Source organism: Callithrix jacchus, chromosome 6 (assembly GCF_049354715.1).
Source record: "Callithrix jacchus isolate 240 chromosome 6, calJac240_pri, whole genome shotgun sequence".
NCBI classification, from domain to species: Eukaryota; Metazoa; Chordata; class Mammalia; order Primates; family Cebidae; genus Callithrix; species Callithrix jacchus.
The window spans coordinates 86,897,778-86,919,005 of NC_133507.1; the positions used below are offsets into that span (position 1 = coordinate 86,897,778).

General features: G+C 37.1%; 1 protein-coding gene across 2 annotated transcripts in view; it reads right to left on the minus strand.

The window, feature by feature from the left end:
* ARHGAP15 (Rho GTPase activating protein 15) overlaps positions 1-21,228 on the minus strand; it is a 660,617-nt gene that overhangs the window by 280,632 nt on the left and 358,757 nt on the right. For both annotated transcript variants that reach the window (XM_002749466.5, XM_054257664.2), the window contains exon 9: positions 17,549-17,671. In XM_002749466.5, coding sequence (XP_002749512.2) covers positions 17,549-17,671 — 123 coding nt within the window. The remainder of the gene's footprint in view (positions 1-17,548; positions 17,672-21,228) is intronic.

The window sequence follows — 21,228 nt, forward strand, 5'->3', positions numbered from 1 at the left end:
GCCCTGAATGAACAACAGAGCTCACAGCTCAGCACTTGAGCTCCTATAAAGTACAGACTGTCTCCTCAAGTATAAAGAACAGACAGTCTCCTCAAGCAGCTCCCTGACCTCCGTATATCCAAAGAGTCACCTCACAAAGGACTGATCAGACTGACATTTTGTGGGCATCATTCAGGGACAAAGACAGCAGAAGAAGAAACGGGTAGCAACCCTCACGATTCCACAGCTGCCACAGGTGTACCCCAGGCAAGCAGGGCCTGGAGTGGACCTCAGTAGTCCTACAGCAGAGGGGCCAGACTGTTAGAAGAAAAACTAAGAAACAGAAATACTTCATCATCAACAGTCTGGATGTCCACTCAGAGGCCCAATTGGAAAATCAGCAACCACTCAGACAACAGGTGGATAAATCCACAAAGATGGAAAGAAACCAGTGCAAAAAGGAGGAAAACACCTGAAACCAGAACACCTCACCTCCTACAAGGGACCACAACTCCTCACCAGGAAGGGAACAAAGCTGGATGGAGAATGAGTGTGATGAAATGACAGAATCAGACTTCAGAAGGTGGGTAATGAGAAACTTCTGTGAGCTAAAAGAACACATTCTAACTCAATGCAGAGAAACTAAGAACCTTGAAAAAAGATTTGAGGAAATGCTAACAAGAATGGACAACTTAGAGAGGTATATGAGTGAATTGAAGGAGCTGAAAAACACAACACGAGAACTTCACGAAGCATGCACAAGTTTCAACAGCTGAATTGACCAAGCAGTAGAAAGGATATCAGAAGTCCATGATAACTCAATGAAATAAAACGAGAAGCCAAGATTAGAGAAAAAAGTGCAAAAAGAAATGAACAAAGTCTCCAAGAAATGTGGGACTATGTGAAGAGACCTAATCTACGTTTGATAGGTGTACCTGAATGTGATGAAGAGAATGAATCCAAGCTGGAAAATACTCTACAGGATATTATCCAGGAAAATTTCCCCAACCTAGCAAGGCAGGCCAATATTCAAGTCCAGGAAATACAAAGAACATCACAAAGATATTCCACAAGAAGAGCAACCCCAAGGCACATAATCATCAGATTCACCAGGGTTGAAATGAAGGAGAAAATACTAAGGGCAGCCAGAGAGAAAGGTTGGGTCACCCACAAAGGGAAGCCCATCAGACTCACAGCAGATCTCTTGGCAGAAACTCTACAAGAAAGAAGAGAGTGGGGGCCAATATTCAACATCCTTAAAGAAAAGAACTTTCAACCCAGAATTTCATATCCAGCCAAACTGAGCTTCATAACTGAAGGAAAAATAAAATCCTTTGCGAACAAGCAAGTACTCCGAGATTTTGTCACCACCAGGCCTGCTTTACAAGAGCTCCTGAAAGAGGCACTACACATAGAAAGGAACAACCAGTACAAGCCATTCCAAAAACATACCAAATGCTAAAAAGCATCAACCAAATGAAGAATCTGCATCAACTAATAGGCAAAACAGTCAGCTAGCATCAAAATGGCAGTATCAAATTCACACATAAGAATATTAACCCTAAATGTAAATGGGCTAAATGCACCAATCAAAAGACACAGACTGGCAAATTGAATAAAAAGCCAAAACCCATCAGTGTGCTGTATCCAGGAAACCCATCTCACATGCAAGGATACACAAAAGCTCAAAATAAAGGGATGGAGGAAGATTTACCAAGCAAATGGAGAGAGAAAAAAAAAAAAAAAAAAGGCAGGAGTTGCAATTCTTGTCTCTGATAAAATAGACTTTAAAGCAACAAAGATCAAAAGAAACAAAGAAGGACATTACATAATGGTCAAAGGATCAATAATACCAGAAGAGCTAATGATCCTAAATATATATGGACCCAACACAGGAGCACCCAGATATATAAGGCAAGTTCTTAATGACTTACAAAGAGACTTAGACTCCCACACAATAATAGTGGGAGACTAACACTCCACTGTCAATACTAGACAGATCGACCAGACAAAAAATTAACAAGGATATCCAGAACTTGAACTCAGACCTGGAACAAGCAAACTGATAGACATTTACAGAACTCTCCACCCCAAATCCACAGAATATACATTCTTCTCAGCACCACATCAAACCTACTCTAAAATTGACCACATAATTGGAAGTAAAGCACTGCTCAGCAAATGCAAAACAACTGAAATCATAACAAACAGTCTCTCAGACCATAGTGCAATCAAGTTAGAACTCAGAATTCAGAAACCAACTCAGAACCACACAGCTTCATGGAAACTGAACAACTGGCTCTTGAATGTTGACTGGATAAACAATGAAATGAAGGCAGAAATAAAGATGTTCTTCAAAGCCAACGAGAACGAAGACACAACATACCAGAATCTCTGGGACACATTTAAAGCAGTCTCTAGAGGAAAATATATAGCTATAAGTGCCCACATGAGAAGAGTGGAGAGATCCAAAATTGACACTCTAATGTCAAAATTGAAAGAGCTGGAGGAGCAAGATCAAAAAAATTCAAAACCTAGCAGGAGACAAGAAATAACTAAGATCAGAGCAGAACTGAAGGAGATGGACACACGAAAAATCCTTCAAAAAATTAATAAATCCAAGAGATGGTTTTTTGAAAAGATCAACAAAATAGACCACTAACCAGACTGATAAAAAAGAAAAGAGAGAATAACCAAATAGATGCAATAATAAAAAACGATAAAGGGGAAATCACCACAGATCCCACAGAAATTCAAACCATCATCAGAGAATATTACAAACAACTCTATGCATATAAACTAGAAAACTTGGAAGAAATGCATAAATTCCTGGATACTTGTGTCCTCCCAAGCCTAAACCAGGAGGAAACCAAAACTATGAATAGACCAATAACAAGGTCTGAAGTTGAGGCAGCAATTAAGAGCCTACCACACACAAAAAGCCCCAGTCCAGATGGGTTCACAGCCGAATTCTACCAGACACACAAAGAGGACCTGTCACCATTCCTTCTGAAACTATTACAAATAATCCAAAAGAGGGAATCCTTCCCAAATCATTTTATGAGACCAACATCATCCTGATACCAAAACCCAGCAGAGACTCAACGAGAAAAGAAAACTTCAGGCCAATATTCATGATGACCATAGACACAAAAATCTTCAATAAAATACTGGCAAGCCGATTGCAAGAGCACATCAAAAAGCTTATCCACCATAATCAAGTAGGATTCATCCCGGGGATGCAAGGCTGGTTCAACATACGCAAGTCTATAAATGTAATTTACCACATAAACAGAACCAAAAAAAAAACCACATGATTATCTCAATTGATGCAGAGAAGGCCTTTGACAAAATTCAACAGCCCTTTATGCTAAAACCACTCAATAAATTTAGTATTGATGGAATGTATCTCAAAATAATAAAAGCTATTTACGACAAACCAACAGCCAATATCATACTGAATGGGCAAAAACTGGAAGCATTCCCTTTGAAATCTGGCACTAGACAAGGATGCCCTCTTTCACCACTGCTATTCAATATAGTACTGGAAGTTCTAGCCAGAGCAATCAGGCAAGAAAAAGAAATCAAGGGTATACAAATAGGAAAGGAGGAAGCCAAATTGTCTCTATTTGCAGACAACATAATGGTATATCTAGAAGACCCCATTGTCTCAGTTGATAAGCAACTTCAGCCAAGTCTCAGGATATAAAATCAATGTGCAAAAATCACAAGCATTCCTATACATCAATAATATACTTAAAGAGAGCCAAATCAAGAATGAACTGCCATTCACAATTGCTACAAAGAGAATAAAATACCTTGGAATACAACTCACAAGGAACATAAGGGACCTATTCAAGGAGAACCACTGCTCAGTGAAATAAGAGAGGTCACAAACAGATGGAGAAACATTCCATGTTCATGGTTAGGAAGAATCAATATTGTGAAAATGGCCATACTGCCCAAAATAATTTACAGACTCAACGCTATCCCCATCAAGCTACCATTGACTTTCTTCACAGAACTGGAAAAAACCACCTTGAACTTCATATGGAACCAAAAGAGAGCCCGCATAGCCAAGTCAATTCTAAGCAAAAAGAACACAGCAGGAGGCATCACACTACCGGACTTCAAATTATACTACAAGGCTACAGTAATCAAAACAGCATGGTACTGGTACCAAAACAGAGATATAGACCAATGGAACAGAACAGAGGCATCGGAGGCAACACAACATATCTACAACCATACAATCTTTGATAAACCCGACAAAAACAAGCAATGGGGAAAGGATTCCCTGTTCAACAAATGGTGTTGGGAAAACTGGCTAGCCATGTGCAGAAAGCAGAAATTGGATCCCTTCCTGACACCTTACACTAAAATTAACTCCAGATGGATTAAAGACTTAAACATAAGACCAGGCACCATAAAAACCCTAGAAGAAAATCTAGGCAAAACCATTCAGGACATAGTAGTAGGCAAGGACTTCATGAACAAAACACCAAAAGCATTGGCAGCAAAAGCCAAAATAGACAAATGGGACCTAATCAAACTCCACAGCTTCTGCACGGCAAAAGAAACAGCCACTAGAGGGAATCAGCAATCAACAGAATAGGGAAAAAATGTTTGCAGTTTACCCATCTGACAAAGGGCTGATATCCAAAATCTACAAAGAACTCAAACAGATTTACAAGAAAACAAAACAAGCCCATTCAAAAGTGGGCAAAGGATATGAACAGACAGTTTACAAAAGAAGACGTACATGAGGCCAACAAACATGAAAAAATGCTCATCAGCACTGGTCATAAGAGAAATGCAAATCAAAGCTACCTTGAGATACCATCTCACGCCAGTTAGAATGACGATCATTAAAAAATCTGGAGACAACAGATGCTGGAGAGGATGTGGAGAAAAAGGAACACTTTTACACAGCTGGTGGGAGTATAAATTAGTTCAACCATTGTGGAAGACAGTGTGGCGATTCCTCAAGGACCTAGAAATAGAAATTCCATTCGATCCAGCAATCCCATTACTGGGTATATATCCAAAGGACTATAAATCGTTTTACTTGTAAGGACACATGCACACGAATATTCATTGCACCACTGTTTACAATAGCAAAGACCTGGAACCAACCCAAATGCCCATTGATGATAGACTGGACTGGAAAAATGTGGCACATATACACCATGGAATATTATGCAGCCATCAAAAACGATGAGTTCGTGTCCTTTGTAGGCACATGAATGAATCTGGAGAACATCATTCTCAGCACACTGACACAAGAACAGAAAATGAAATACCGCATATTCTCACTCATAGGTGGGTGATGAACAATGAGAACACATGGTCACAGGGAGGGGAGCACTACACACTGAGGTCTATTGGGGGGAATAGGGGAGGGACAGCAGGGCAGGGGAGCTGGGAAGGGATAGCCTGGGGAGAAACGCCAGATGTGGGTGAAGGGGAGGAAGACAGCAAATCACACTGCCACATGTGTACCTATGCAACTATCTTGCATGTTCTTCACATGTACCCCGAAACCTAAAATGCAATTTAAAAAAAAAGTAAAATGAAATACCACTGGCAAAAAAAAAAAAGAAAAATATTAAGTTGAAAAATGTCTGTATTATAAAGATATTTCTTTTTCATAAACTTCTTTACATTTCTCTTAATTATTTTCCTTACTGTGCTTTTTCCTTAAGCTACTATTAAATGGTGAAGGAAAATTTTCATAAAGCCTGTTTTATGTAACTATTGCTGATTTAAGGAGGGGGAGAAAAGTTTTTTTAAATTTCTCTTTTGTGTTCTTTTTCTCCATGTGACAAGAAAGTATTCAGAACATCTTTTTAAATAATGAAAATAATAACTTTTCCTGGGAGAATAAGAAAGCAAAGGAGAGGCTTTGTTTGACTTATCTGTGATAAGGCACTTTGGAGCTTCAGTTTTATGAGTTGAAGAAAGAGATGTACAGAACACCCTAACCTTCTATTATGACAGTTTACACTTCCTACACAGCTTACTTAACTTAAATGCCTGGGAAATAGACACAATTACCACCTTATGGAATGCTACTTAACTTTAAATATTCCCTATAGAATAGAAACCCACTTCATCAAAATTTATCTGGTTCTCAGGAATTATTTCTCCTCTAGGCTCCTGAATATTCCTGAGCACTTTTAAAATTCAACTCAAGGTTGCTTAAAAATAACTACAATAGAAAAAGAAAGAAAAAATTCTCACACTACTAAAGTCTGTTCACAAGTGTTTCTATGAAAGAGCTGTGTCCTATGCCCATGTACACTTTAATCATTCAGTCTTTCAGCTGTTATCAATTTAAAACCAATGAAACTCCCACACTGAGTCCATTTGAGCAGTCAATTTTAATATCTCGAGGCATCTGTAGTTATTCTGAATTGGCTGCAAAAGCAGAACTAACAAGTTAAGCTCTAACCATAAGTCGACATCAGGCTGGTAAACCATACATCAAACACAGACAGTTAGTCAATACTCCAGTATGAAAAACCAACTAGCATTTTTAAGGAGAGCAATATATTCATAATATGTTTGGCAGTCTGGTTTGCATTTCTTTCTTGATGGCTGTGCATTTAACTTTTTAGTCAACGGGGTGGTTCTCAAGCTGGCAAAAAAGCAAATTTGAGGGAAAACTGGTCAGTCTTCCGATCTGCGGGTAATATTTTTTAATGAGAATAAAAGGGATGGAGGAATGAGCCTTTTGTGAATAAGAATCTAGAAAGGGTCTTAAATGGCTGCTTTTTATAAGAAAACTCTTTCAACCATATGTTCTGGATCTTTGAGCACAGTCCCTACTTCAAATATTATGGCATTGTCAGGCCATGTGTCTCAATTTTGTGTTTGGAAAATATGGTTGCTAGAAATACCTCTTTCCCTCCCAGGAATGACTCTGTGACAGGGTTGTTGCCTCCCATAGAGAGAAGAAGATAATGAAGAAGGAGTATTCAAACAAGATCAAGGCAGTCATCACTTCAATCAAATCATTTCCAAATTTTGGGGGGTGGGAGCTCTGGGTGAGGGGGAGTGAAGGGTGTTTATGACATATAGCTGCCTATTCCCAGAACTCTTTTATGTACTTTTATTTTATCTTCAAAAAGAAAAGACATATTAAAGGAAATATCTAAGGAGGAGCAATGCTACATAAAGTTTATGTTTTCAGATCTGTTGCCCCAGAAAATGCTTTGATAAAACACACTTAAAGCAATATAGTCCAGTCAAGGAAAAGCTGGGAGATATACCTCTCCCTATTGCAATTTGACTAGTACTGACAGACTACCAATTTTGACTATCCAAATTCTTATATGGCCTCTTGCCTCTTTCCCACAAAGAACAGAAAATGCGGGAAGAGCAGGTTTACAACATAGAGTTATTTTTCCTGATGACTCAGTTTTATTTTCATTGTCACTAGTCAGGTGGGTTAACAAGTCCAAAGGAAGATGCTTTTCATATTGAACTAAATTTGGGCCCCTGAAATAAAATAATGCAAGTTCTTTGCTTTATTTTTTGAATCTTGAAAATATATAAAATGTTGTTGATTTAGAACAGACATGAATTTGGAGAAAAAAGATTTGTAGGCCAAACTGTCAGTGATGCTAAAGGAAATAAAAGAGTACTCTCTTAATCTTAGGATGTCAAAATGAATTGTGGATATAAATATTTCCTTTGCTCATAGCAGTCTAACACATCTGCTGAATGGGGTCCCTAATGAGGATATCTGAGTCATGAGAGCTCTGATGTACTATCTTTAGAGATACACTCAACATACACACAATGTGAACTCTTAAATCTTATTAATATCATAAGTGAGGAAGGAGTGAGACCTCCTTTCTTGAATACGATGGAAAATTCAAATTGTCTCACTATATGAGCAGCATTCATTCATACATTTGCTCAAATAATCAATCCCCAGGTCTGGATGAACTTCTGCTTTCTTCTCCCTCAATTATCCACCTCCCCATACAATGGAATCACCATCTAGTACTTAGTGTGAGCAATAGAATTATACAAATTACAGAGGAGAAAGCAGCATCTGGCACTGGCTTTGGATACTGTTCGTAGGTCTATGGAGGCCCTGAAAAGCTAACAAGAACTAAGCTGAAGAATCTTCCACTGCTTGTGAAGCTGGCTTTAGGAGTCATGGGGGGACTATGTGGTACGAGAACACCTGCTGGAGAACAGCAGGGTATCAATAATAAATGCTAACCTTTAGAAATGGGATTCTTTTGAACACTGACAAGGGCCCTGCATCTTTTTCTTTTCATCAGGTGGTTTCACAGAGGAAAGATTTAGGATTTGATTAGAGAACTGAAACAGTCATGGGCCATCTCTCCAGAGAGCAACAGACTTCTGACACAGGAGGAAATACCACCTTAACCTGACTTTTGGTCATCTTCAACTAGTTGAGGATACGCTTCTGAGAGCACATCGACTTTGGTACAATGTTGGGTGTGTAAGGGGAGGTTTTGTATCTGTTTTATAATTTAGACACACACACACACACACACACATACGATTTGAGTTAGAGCACAGGGTATGCTTAAAACATGGCATAGAGTCACATGATGAAACAAAGCCTGCCTCCTCTTGTTACTGCTTCCTTATTGATGTGTATGATCTATTTCTTCCTATTTTATGGAAACTCATCAGTCCTCAAACTGGAAGGCTCAAATACATTATTTCAAACTGGCACCAGATTCATGTAACCCTATAGGGCTTGACAGAATTCTGGGCAATCTTTTAAGGATACATAGTCCACAGAATAAATAAAACCAGAATCTGCTGCCAGGGCAAAAATTAGTATGGGTTTAGGGGTCACTGGCTAAAAACAAAATGCCAGTATGCTGGTTTTAAATCAATTTTTTTTCATTTTATATTCCCAGCATTGAGCATAGCTATTACTAGGCATTGGGTCAGTTTTATGGCTAAAGCCTGGTATTATCTGGCATTTTCTTTTACTTGAGAAAAGGGAAACATCTTGAGGGCTTGACTTAATATGAAAGAAATGTAATTTAAAGGAAGAAAAGGAAAATTGTTAGCATCGTTGTTTGCTGACACATAAAGTATAGTGAGTTACATACCATTTACTGGTAAAACCGTTTTGTAGATAAAAGAAAATTTTTTTCTATTTTCTTTGTAGATAAAAAGAAAATCAAATGTATGTAAGTCACCATCTCAAATATTACAATCATACTAACATCTGTATAAAAACATCTGTCCCCATAAGAAAATAAATTCTTCAACTACAGGGAAACTGATTTATCACTCTGGCTCATTCTTCGGCCCTTACCTAATTTGCTCCTATTTCTGGACCTCATTTTCTCTAGTTTTCTCCAACGCTATTCTGCTTTTAATATCTCATAAGGTCTGGATTGTTTCCTCTGTGCATAACAGGCTTTTAGGAGACATGGGCTTAACCTACTACCCAGGTGCACCCTTTCCCCAACATTTCTCTATCTCTCATGGTGACCTGTAGCTCATTATTGAACAAAAGCTAGCTATGTGGTACTGTATTACCAACACATTTACTCCCAAGAGTCTTTAAATAACAGAAACTGCCTGGGAAGTATAAATGCAAAGGAACCAGGAAGCTTGTAGGCCAAGATAAAGAAGCTTAAGGTTGGCTATTAATTTTGGCTAATACTAAATCATGACACAGCTCACACGTAAAGATCACAGTTCAATTTTAAACTATAAAGAAGTTTTTTTAAAAAGAAGATTTACAATATATTTTTAAGCACATTAGTGCATATTGTGGAAGTTGCGAGAGTATTTCAGGCCCAAGCAATGATAGACCCATGCCCTAGTATATAAATTCAAATATAGTTATTCTCAGACTAACACTGATAAAGAGGCAAAGTTCGAGCATGTCTCTACTCAAAGCTATATTACAGTGTTGCTCATATATATTTTGCCCTAATCAACAGTGTGACAATTACGTTACTCTGTCATATATCAATTCTAACAAATTATTTAAAAATACTATTCTCTTAACTCAATGATTTTGCATTCATAAACATGACTGTTAAATCTAGGGCTGATAGCTTGTATTTGCAATTTGAATGGCAAATCTTTTTTATATCTCAATATAATTGACATATTTTAAAAAGAACTATAATTTTTCAAAGACTTTTTTTATGGCAGACACCTTAAGCAATTAGTTATGTCTGTTTGGGTAATTATTTAAATGTTCCAGCAGTTGCATGACGCTATATAAGTGAGTGTAGTTAGCAAAGAAAAATGAGCTAATGCCCATTTATGTATAAAGAGCATGATTAAAATTACCAAAAAGAGAAATATAAGCCAAGCCCAAGTTATCAATGTACATTTGTTGAAGTAAGTGAATCACTGCTGTTTTCTCTACATGCTTGCCTCGAATGATTTGTCAAGCTTTAAACAAATACTTCACAGAATGATTTCCCAAGGCCATCTTGGTCATAACTCCTTCTGTGCACCTAGATAAGGAAGAGGAAAAGGGAGAAAGGAAAGAAAGATAATAAGAAAGGCAAGATGAAATGAAGTAAAGAAGAAAAGATGAATCGAAAAAGAAAGGGAGGAAACAGTTTTGGGGTGGCCAGGATAAGCTGAGCACCATTTTCCCATATATCACTTCATTTGAACTTTTTATGTAAGTTTCATAAAGAAGAAGGCCAATAACCAGATATTAAGTTAATAGCTGGTAAATCACAAAATCCAGCTTCAAGCCTGGCTTGGTCATATTCCTAAACTGCTGTACTGTAAAGTAATCAGATATTTCCTCCTCATTTTTCTTAGTTATAAAATGGAGTTGAAAAATTGACCATCATCAGTAAGATTGAGTCAATTTATCAAGAGAATATAAAGCATCCTGCATCATGTGAAAATATATGATATTTGAGGTATGGGATAAGTGTGGGATGCACTGACAGATCACCCTAAAGCAAAACCATATCATTGACCAGGTCTACTTATGTATTCAGAGCTCTAGCCAGTCCCTATGAATACTCATTCTTTAATAAGAGTGAACAACCATTGCCCATTAGATATTTGGGCAAAGTCACTAATTTGATAAAAGTAGAATGAGTCAAATAAAGGAAAGAAAAGGACCATAGATGAAATTGATCATTTAAAGACCAGAAGAGAACAATTTAAAACAAAATCAAAACTCCAAAACCAACAACAAATTCTAATTTATGTCCTCAGGTTTGAAAAGATATCTACTTTTCCTTCATATTTAATTAGCTAATATTTATTGAGTTCTCTGTGTCATCCTTACTATTGTATGGGGGTAGAGTGGTCGACACACTTTATGTTTTCATGGTATGTGAGAAATGAGATGTGCAAAAAAAGAAAGAATGTGAAACAAATCTAGAAAATTGAAAACATGATTACTAAAGTTAAATAATGTAAATATTGGGGAACAAAACTGAGAATGTGTTCAAAATTTGAGAAAAGATAAACACTGAATAAACCATCAATCTGGATGATCTAATGGTCACATTGAAAAGATCTCGGGATAGGAAACAGAGAAAACAGGTGGGAGGAATGTAACAATGTAATAAAAAAAAAAAGAAAAAAAATGTCCAGTGTTAAAAATGAATCATAATCTTAAAATTAAGTGCAAAGCAGAATAAAATTTAAAAATTCTGTCAACTATATACATTATCTTGATTATAGACTCTCAAAACAAAGACCAAAAACCCCTAATGATTTTGAGAGAGAGAAATTCAAAGTAACAATGATAGGAGTGAAACAATTTTAAGAAGGGACTCTGCCTCTCAGTATTCGACAGGGAATTTTATACCCAGCTAAGCTACTGATCAATTGTGTGGGCCTACTAAAGGTATTTTTAGACAGTTGAGGACTCATGCTTTGCAAATGGGTTCATGGAAACTGTGACAGAGTAATAGAAGGGATTAGAGAAATAAAGAAAAGGCATGGGATCCAGAAGACAGTGGATCCAACTGAGAAGAACAGTGAAAGGAAATCACAGGGTAATCAGCTGGAGAGCAACCAATGCAAACTAGAGAAAGAGGCTGAAAGGACTTTAGAGAAGATATTCAAGGGAAAAAAAGCAAGGAGTGGTAGACTAGAATATACAGTTTGAGGGAATAAAAGCACATGATGACATAAAGGCTCAAAAAGCAAGAAACAAGGAGCACTCTGGGTAGGGGAAGAAATCTGTGCAGGAAATTCAAAATGGAAAAATGAATCAAACTAAAAGATAGCATGATTATAAGAAAATGATAGAGCATAAGGTTTGAAAGAAACAACAGTATAACTGGAGTGGCCCATAATTCACAGCATGTACCCTCATTGATATGTTAATCCAAACTGGCATATAACTTGGCCAAAGTTTGCTAATATTTACATGACTGAAATAAAACTGATTATTGTTTATTTGTTTCACCACTTAGTCAAAAATATGAAAAACCCATGGAGGTAATGTGAAACAGCATAAAATTGATAATATAACCCTCAAATGTAAAAGATAGGAGACATTTTTCACAATAATCATGGGCCTTACCCTTTGAGAGTCACAGGAGTTATAATGTTATAAGAACAGGGAAGTCTATGTGGTGCTACAGTAAACCTTATGTAAGCATAATAGTATGAATGTTGATTGACTGATTATTTGATTGATTTTTAAGAGAGGGAGTCTCACTCTGTCACCCAGGCTGAAGTGCAGTGATGTGATCATAGCTCACTGTAACCTTGACCTCTTGGGCTTAAGCAATCCTCCTGCCTCAGTCTCCCATGTAGCTGGGATTGCAGACATATGTCACTGCACCTGGCTAAATTTTTTCACTTTTTGTGGAGGAACAGGGTCTCTTTATCTTGCCCAGGCTCATCTCGAACACTGACCTCAGGCAATCCTCCTCCTTTGTCCTCCCAAAATGTTTGGACTACAGACATAAGCCACCTGTGCTCAGCCATTTTTTTTTTTAAGTTTTAAAATTTACCTATAAAGAAGCCATAATTATAAAAACAAGTAAAATAAAAGAAATTTGTATGATGTAGAAGTAAAATAGAAGAGGCAGAGGAGATGAGAGAAGAAGGTGGCATTAAATTCTTCATCTTAGGCTTATTATGGCTACATTTTCTAGGGTTAACAAAACGTAAGTAGAAATGTAGGCATGGTGTGGAGAAAGCTAATGGAGACTGTGGGATGAGCTGTATTTGACCATAAGTATCTGGTAAGAAGAACCAAGTAGGGCCAGGTATGGTGGCTCAGGCCTATAATCCTAGCACTTTGGGAGGCTGAGGTGGATGGATTGACTGATCTCAAGAGTTCAAGACCAGCCTCTGCAACATGGTGAAATGCCATATCTACCAAAACACAAAAAATTAGCCAGGAGTAGTGGTGTGTGCTGTGGTGTGCGCCTGTAGTCCCAGCTAATCAGGAAGCTGAAGCAGGAGAATTGTTTGAACCTGGGAGGCAGGGGTTGCAGTGAACTGAGATCACACCACTAACTCCAGCCTGGGTGATAAAGCGAGACTCCATCTCCAAACAAATGAACAAAAACACAAGAAGAGAAGAAGATGAGGCGTGGTGTAGTTGAGTAAAATTCATGCCAATTGTAGCAGAAACCTAAAGTACTGTCTAAGACAAGGGAAGACATTACAATATTGAAGATAAGAAGGACATTGACAAAAAACAAACCAACTTTCACCCTAAATAATGAGGATGTAGGTATGAATCCAATCGCCAGAATTATAAATAGAAACTATTCAAAGTAGTACCCCTTAGGGAGCAAAACTAAGATCAGGCTGAAAAGCACTTCTCCTTATCATAAATCCCTGAGGTGTGCTAGTTAATCTTCAAGCAGATTTTATAATACACTGATTCAAAAATAAGTAGAATGATACTAATTTCAGTTTCTGTTAATGCCATCCAGTATGGTTTTGTCCTTACTAGAAAAGGATTCTAAACACAGAATCCTCTCTGATGCTATGATTTTGACATAATGACATACTAATTGCTCCTAAAAAGCCAAACAACTTTTATCTTCTCTAAAAAAAATGTATTACCTAATCTCGGCTGTCCATTCTGTTATTTGAAAGATGACATAAGGCTGTTGGGCTAAAACTAAAGATCTGTTACTCCAGTTCCAGAAGCAGTTGAGGATATTTACAAACATACCTACCACCCTAAAATGGACCCTTTTGCCTATAATCTATATATTAAATTGATTCAAGTTTTGTTCCCAATGTGATGCTCAATGGTAATAAACTCATATATTTAAAAAGGGCTCACCATTCCTTGGCAAACTTGAGTGCACTTGGAGAACTCTTCCAAAGCTACCCTTGCAACGGCACAATGTTTGCTAAAGCCACCTGTGCTATTAAGATTTCTTTTCATTGAGCAATCTGTCATTCAGAATTTTCTTCTGACTCACTTTTTTTAACATCATAATGTGTCCTTCTCTTTAGTCATATTAAAGACATTAGAAAATACAGGGCTGGGTGTGGTGGGTCATGCCTCTAATTCCAGCCCTTTGAGATGCTGAGGCAGACAGATCATTTGAGGCTAGGAGTTCGAGACCAGCCTGGCCAACATGGCGAAACCCCATCTCTTAAAAAAAAAAAAATTAGCAGGACATGGTGGTGCATGCCTGAAATATCAGCTACTCAGGAGCTGAAGCATAAGAATCACTAGAACCCAGGAAGGAGAGGCTGTAGTGAGCCAAGATCATGCCACTGCACTCCAGCCTGGGTGACAGAGTGAAACTCTGTCTAAAAAAAGTTTTTCTTTTAGAAAATACAGCACCATTAAGTGACTGTTTCCAAGTCTAGGTTCTAGCTAATGAAACCACATATTGGTCACGTCTCTTTGAGTCCAAAAAACAGGTTTTGAAGAAGGGGTTTGTGATTGAGTTTAGATTGTGTGACATTGGGGTACTTCACATTAAGTGCTTTGTGTACATGACTCTGATGGGCATTATAGGGTCCATAAAATATTAACCTTTCCTGCCCCTATTGTAATGCTCAATACAGGATGCTTGAATTCAAAGCCAAATCTCCTCAACCTATTGGCAAATTATATGAAAGAGTAAACACTTTGAAAACTGACATGGCCTTGCAGAATCCCTCCCAGGTCTCAGGAAGCACAATTGTAAGACCCAAGCTACCAAGCACAGCTTTCCTGAACCTTGGTAATGGAGATATTTTGGGTAAATCTGGAAGATTAGACAGTGTATAAAGTATAATACAGATTCTCAGTCCAAATGAGCTGCAGAACAATTCTGAAGCCATTATTCCTCTTTCTAAATATTTCCTCTTTGAAAGAGTTATGTAATTTTGCTTGGAAATATTAACCATTTAACCATTAATCATTACTTTATTTTATGTAATTTTTCTTAACTGATTAAAAATACTTATTTGATTGTTTTTCTAAGTCTTTGCCTTAAGTGCAAGGGAAAAAAATGGATTAAATTACTAAGGGTGACTAGCCAGGTATTTTTTAAAATGGGTTTATGCCTTTTACTGAGATGGAAAAAAAAAAAAAAAAAAAAAACAATTTAGTAAAAGCCTTAAAAAAAAGTTCATAGTTAAACCTGAAACAAGCCCAAGAAGTGACTATATTTGCATAACTCGATCTGTACTTAAAAAAATAAATTCCACTGAAGACAACAATGGAAGCTTATCAAATCAGAATTTTACATAGATTTTCCATAGCCCTACTAATGAATACTGACTCATTGGTCAGTTATGGTGAAAATTTAATGGAGCTCTAAGATAAGAAATGCATGAATCAGAGTGTGTTTAGCGGTTCCAGTTCTTCAGTATGAAAACTGCATTAGCCATCCACCTTCCCTAATGCTTTCTGAGACCAATTCTAGAGCACTGTGGTAATTAATTCTTCAGCATTTCACATGAAGCCAGACCCTGCCACTGAAGTATAACCTCTTTTATTTTGCCACAGTCATGAAAAATTTGGATATTATGTAAAATTGGGATTATTGGCTGCTTAGCTAGTTTTATATTTTTCAAGATGACAGTTAACCTGCAACTGAATCTTTTCTAAGAAAATGATCATCCATAGGATGAATCGTGAAGTAGAATTGAGGGTACTCGTAATACTCTTAAGTGAAGTTAAATCTATAGAGGGTCAATTACTGTCTACAACTAAGAAGAGTACTATTCATCAGCAAGTAAAAGTCTGAGGCAAGTCTGATTTAAACCAGGGTCCCAGTTTTACCTCTAAATGCTCATGTCCTAAGAATTTTCTATTCTATTAGCAATGTGTATGCTTTTGCTTCATTCAATTTCACCTTCTACAATTGGTTGAGAATGCCAGCTAATTTTTCTGATCTGCTCATCTGTTTCAAAGGAGACTGAAAGTGATAGATCGAATAGTTGTTATAAATTATTTAAACTCTTGTCATTTTAAGTAATGCTGAAAAAATTAGGATCTGCTTTGCCCTTTTCCTGAGAAATGATCACTTATTAAATCACCTTTCGATTTCTATAAAGATTAGCATTTCAGCTTTTTTCTCAGGGTTAGGAGTTTCTTTTCACCCATTTTCAAATTCTTATATTTAATTTTCAAAAGGTACCCATAAGCTAGAAATTTGAAAAATAGAATAATGAATTTCATGCGTATGTTTTCTTGTTTTCATAGCCTATATATTCTATAAGGTAATTTCCAGTTATAGAAATGTACTAATCACTGGTTCTGCGTATCCATCCATCCTTTTATCTATCTGACACACTAACAGTGATACCAACAATAATGAATAACAACCATGTTAATAAGCAGAGGGCATTCATAGAATACTTACTTTTGTTCCAGAAACTCTGTTGAATGCTTTCCATAGGTTATGTCATTTGTTCCTCTCAGCGATTAATATAAGTATCCCCATTTAACAGATGAAAAAACTGAGGCTCAGAGAAGATCATAACTTGATCAATATCAAAATGAGTGACTGGTAATCCAATTAGTCTAATGCCAGAGACCATGATTTTCTATTCTGGTGGCAAGCATCTATTCTTACAATCATCTAATCTGTAAAATTACCTAGTTATATCAGTTTGGATTAAGTTTTTAGATTGCCAGTTCTCAATTTCCGTACATTTTCATTACATCTGTTTGTCTTAGACTTTCTTCCTAGCCTTACTTCAGACTATGACTAGGGTGATCAGATAACCTTTTATCCAAATCAGGAAATTTCTAATAGGGAAAAGGGCTGGGTTAGTAAATGTGCCGGTTCATACTGACTAAGTCCCAGGTGTGAACTGGAACCACCCAGGCACAGGAGGACATGGGATCATTCTAACAGGCCACTAGGATATTCTTTCTCTGTTCCCTGTGCAGAACACAGATCCTCTCAGGGCAAAATTCAGTATATTGTTCAGTGGTCCCATGATACCTCCTTTATTTTCTCAGGATCTCTTTCCTGGACAATTATTTTTCTTCTCTGTTATAGAGTAGAAAATTTAATAAGCAACCTAAGAAGAATAAAATATTCTAATATTCCTTTAGAGCTGATTAGCTGTGAACAAAGAGGTGCATTCATTTATCACAGTTACAGTACAAGTATAAAATGACCTGTACCTTTAATAAGTCCTTTTTCTTGCAGAGTTTTCAGGGAAGGTCTTCGAGTAATAAACTTCTTTAATCTGCTTTTAACTCGATTTTTGTCGCTTGTATCAGAAGCACTATGATGCAGCCTGAACACTGAGGATTTAAAAAAAAATATCAGAGGCTTTCAGTAAATTTCTTCTTTTTGATTATTACTTTATGCAAATCTGAATAGAAAAAAGTAGTTATGAAACAACTACCTGAATTAATAGCTCAGGCTCTTCTGTCTAGAACAAGGCATAAGAGTAAAATTTTCTCACATGAAAGTATTAGTCCTGTTGCAACACGAATGTACAATAAGAATGAGATTGGCTCCATATATTCACAATTTGTTTTCACTTTCATTTCCTTATATTTAGCATGATAACCTTTACATGGATAATTCCACCTATTTGTATTTATACACAAAATTATAGCCAGAGTAAAGAAAAATTCATTCTAAACTACAGGAGACAACTCTTTAGCACTGTTAATTTCAATTAAATTTGGTTATATAGTATCTCTAGCTAATGCAGGCATTTCTGAAGATCCTGCTTGTTTGAATAATTTTGCCAATCTTCTTTTTTATATTAACCCAAAGTGATTTATTTTTCGGAAGCAGAATTTCTTACTCTCCTTATTGATTTATAATTACTACTAGTTCTAGGTAAAATTCAGAAACATAATTTGCCTCAAACTTTCTCCATGTCTTCATTAGGCCCCTCTCCTCAGCTTCCTAGTCTCAGATTTATCTTCAAAGTCAGGTGCAAGTAAAATTCTTTCCAGAAAACATATTCACTGAATGTCTACTAATCAGGCTTCATGCTAAAGGCTGTGAATTCAGGGATGAATATAATGCATAAAGTCTGGGTTTTCATGAAGCATAGTCTTAAACACATTCAAGGTGTCTTCTTTTTCTTCTGACATAAGAACAGAAAACCAAATGCCGCATGTTCTCACTCATAAGTCAGAGATGAACAATGAGAACACATGGACACAGGGAAGGGAACATCACACACCAGGGCCTGTCAGTGGGTGGAGGCTAGGGGAGGGATAGTAGAGGGTGGGGAGATTGGGGAAGGCTAGCATTAGGAGAAATACCTAATGTAGATGACGGGGTTGGATGCAGCAAATGCATGTTCTGCACATGTACCCCAGAACTTAAAGTATAATTTGTGTGTGTGTGTGTGTGTGTGTGTATAATATAAAATCTCATACATATCTATCATCTATGTATCCATCATGAGCTATCTATTTTTTAAATGAATTGGTAATAAAAGTACAATGACAACAAAAAGTACAATGACTATCATGTGAGAAAGGTGGATAGTTTCTCAGCTATTGGGCTTTTAAGAATGGACACAGGGAGGGGAACAACCCACACTGGGGCCTTTTGGGGTGTGGGGGGCATGGGGAGGGAGAGCATTAGGACAAATACCTAATGCATGAGGGGCTTAAAACCTAGATGACAGGTTGATAGATGCTTCAAACCACCATGGCACACATATACCTATGTAACAAACCTGTACACTCTGCACATGTATCTCAGAACTTAAAGTAAAATTTAAAAAAATTTAAATTAAATTTTTAACAATGGGTTCTATAGGTGTGAGAGTTACTGGATGCCCTCAGCTCTAAGGGTAATTTAGGCAGGACCAAGACAGCCTGAGTCCTTGGGGCAGTTGTACTATGTATTCTTCAGCTGTGAGCAGTTTCCACCAGTGTGTTATACAAGTATTATGATTTTCTCTGTGTATCTCAATAGTTTGAAAAGCACTGCTTTAGACCTGTTCAATCCAATGTAGTAGCCACTAGTTATTTGGGGCTATGGAACACTTGAAATGCAGCTTGAGCCATATATTGAAATAATAATGTCTTGGGTGTTTTCAGCTAAATAAAATATCTTATTAATACATTATTTAAATTTTTTCTTTTTATTTTCTAAAATGTCACTACTAGAAGATTTACATTACATATATGTTTCATTTGGACAGTGCTAGAAGATAATAAAAAATAAATATACATTGACCACCTACAATATGCATGGCAGTGCTGGGTTTAACTGTTGTGGATAAAATGTATATGGCTTGCATAATTATTTATTTTTATTTTTTATTTTTTTATTTTTGAGACAATAGTTTCCCTCTGTCACCCAGGCTGGATTGTAATGGTGCAATTTCAATTCAATGCAACCTCCACCTCCCAGTCTGAAGTGATTCTTATACCTCAATTTCCTGAGTAGCTGGAATTACAGGCATGCACCATGATGCCTGGCTAATTTTGTTGCTGTTGTTGTTTTTGAGATGGAGTCTTGCTCTGTTGCCCAGGGTAGAGTACAGTGGTGGGATCTTGGCTCACTGCAACCTCTGCCCCCTGGGTTCAAGCAATTCTCCTGCCTCAGCCTCCTGAGTAGCTAGGATTATAGGCAAGTACCACCATGACCAGCCAATTTTTATATTTTTAGTAGAGAGAGGGTTTCACCCATGTTGGCCAGGTTGGTCTTGAACTCCTGACCTCAAGTGATCACCCCGCCTAAGTCTCCCAAAGTGCTGAAATCATAGGTGTGAGCCACTGCACTTGGCTTACTTTTCATATTTTAATAAAGGTGGGGTTTCACTATATTGGCCAGGCTGGTCTTGAACTCCTAGCCTCAAGTGAGCCTCCTGTCATGGCCTCCCAAGCTGCTGGGATCACAGGTGTGAGCTGCCATGCCCACCTGGCTGGCCTGTGTAATTGTAACGCAGCACAGTTAGGAGTCAAATGGAAATGTTAGAGACTAAAGGATCCGAAGAGGGATTTATCTTGGGTCATTTTGGAGAAAAAACAAGTGCCCTTAAAATCCAAGCAAACAAAAATTGCTTTTACAAGATTATGAAGCATGAGTATCAGCAATTAACTAATTCAAAATGGTCTAGTTGGAATAGTCATTCTGAGCATCTTAATAAAGTGTGTTTATGTGTTATCCTATCAACTTTTCTTCTAGGTCCCGTCATTACAGTGACCACCAGTCATCTATGATCTGCTTCAACTGACAGCTGTAGTGAAAGTCCCATGGGTCCGGGTTCTAGTGTTGGAGGCTAAAGAAACACTTGACATCCTTCAGAATAACTCTGCCTTAGGGCAATTTTGGTTTTGAGTCCATCTTTGAAATGAAACAGAATAATCAATCTAAGTTTTCACAAGTTACAAAAGCAATATTTTCTATTTCTGGTCTCACCTCAAAAACCTTGCCATTTCCCATGACAGTATGCCAAGAAATGCAGGGCCAAACAAGGTATTTCTTTTTCTTCCATTTGGAACTAGTAAAAATGATGCCATTAGAAAGTACTTTGCAAATTAAAATATATACACACAACGTATAAATGCTAGATTATGAAAATAATTATGGTGTGAGTTATATCTTTTTGGAACTCCCCTAGGTATTCTTGTGATAGTATTCTTAATTAGAGAGACATATATGTACATTATATTGTCTTCAATACCACCATCTGGCTCCACATGTGAAAAATGTGTGTAAGGTGCATTGCTTTTTCAAAGAAAATGAAAATATGTTTTTAAATGCTTTATCTTGTTTCCTTCTCATACATACTGAGAAACCAGCAGAGTCTTGGATATGATTACACAGTTTTCAACGTAGCCAAACTCTCCAAAGTTGCCTCTAATGATTACTTTCC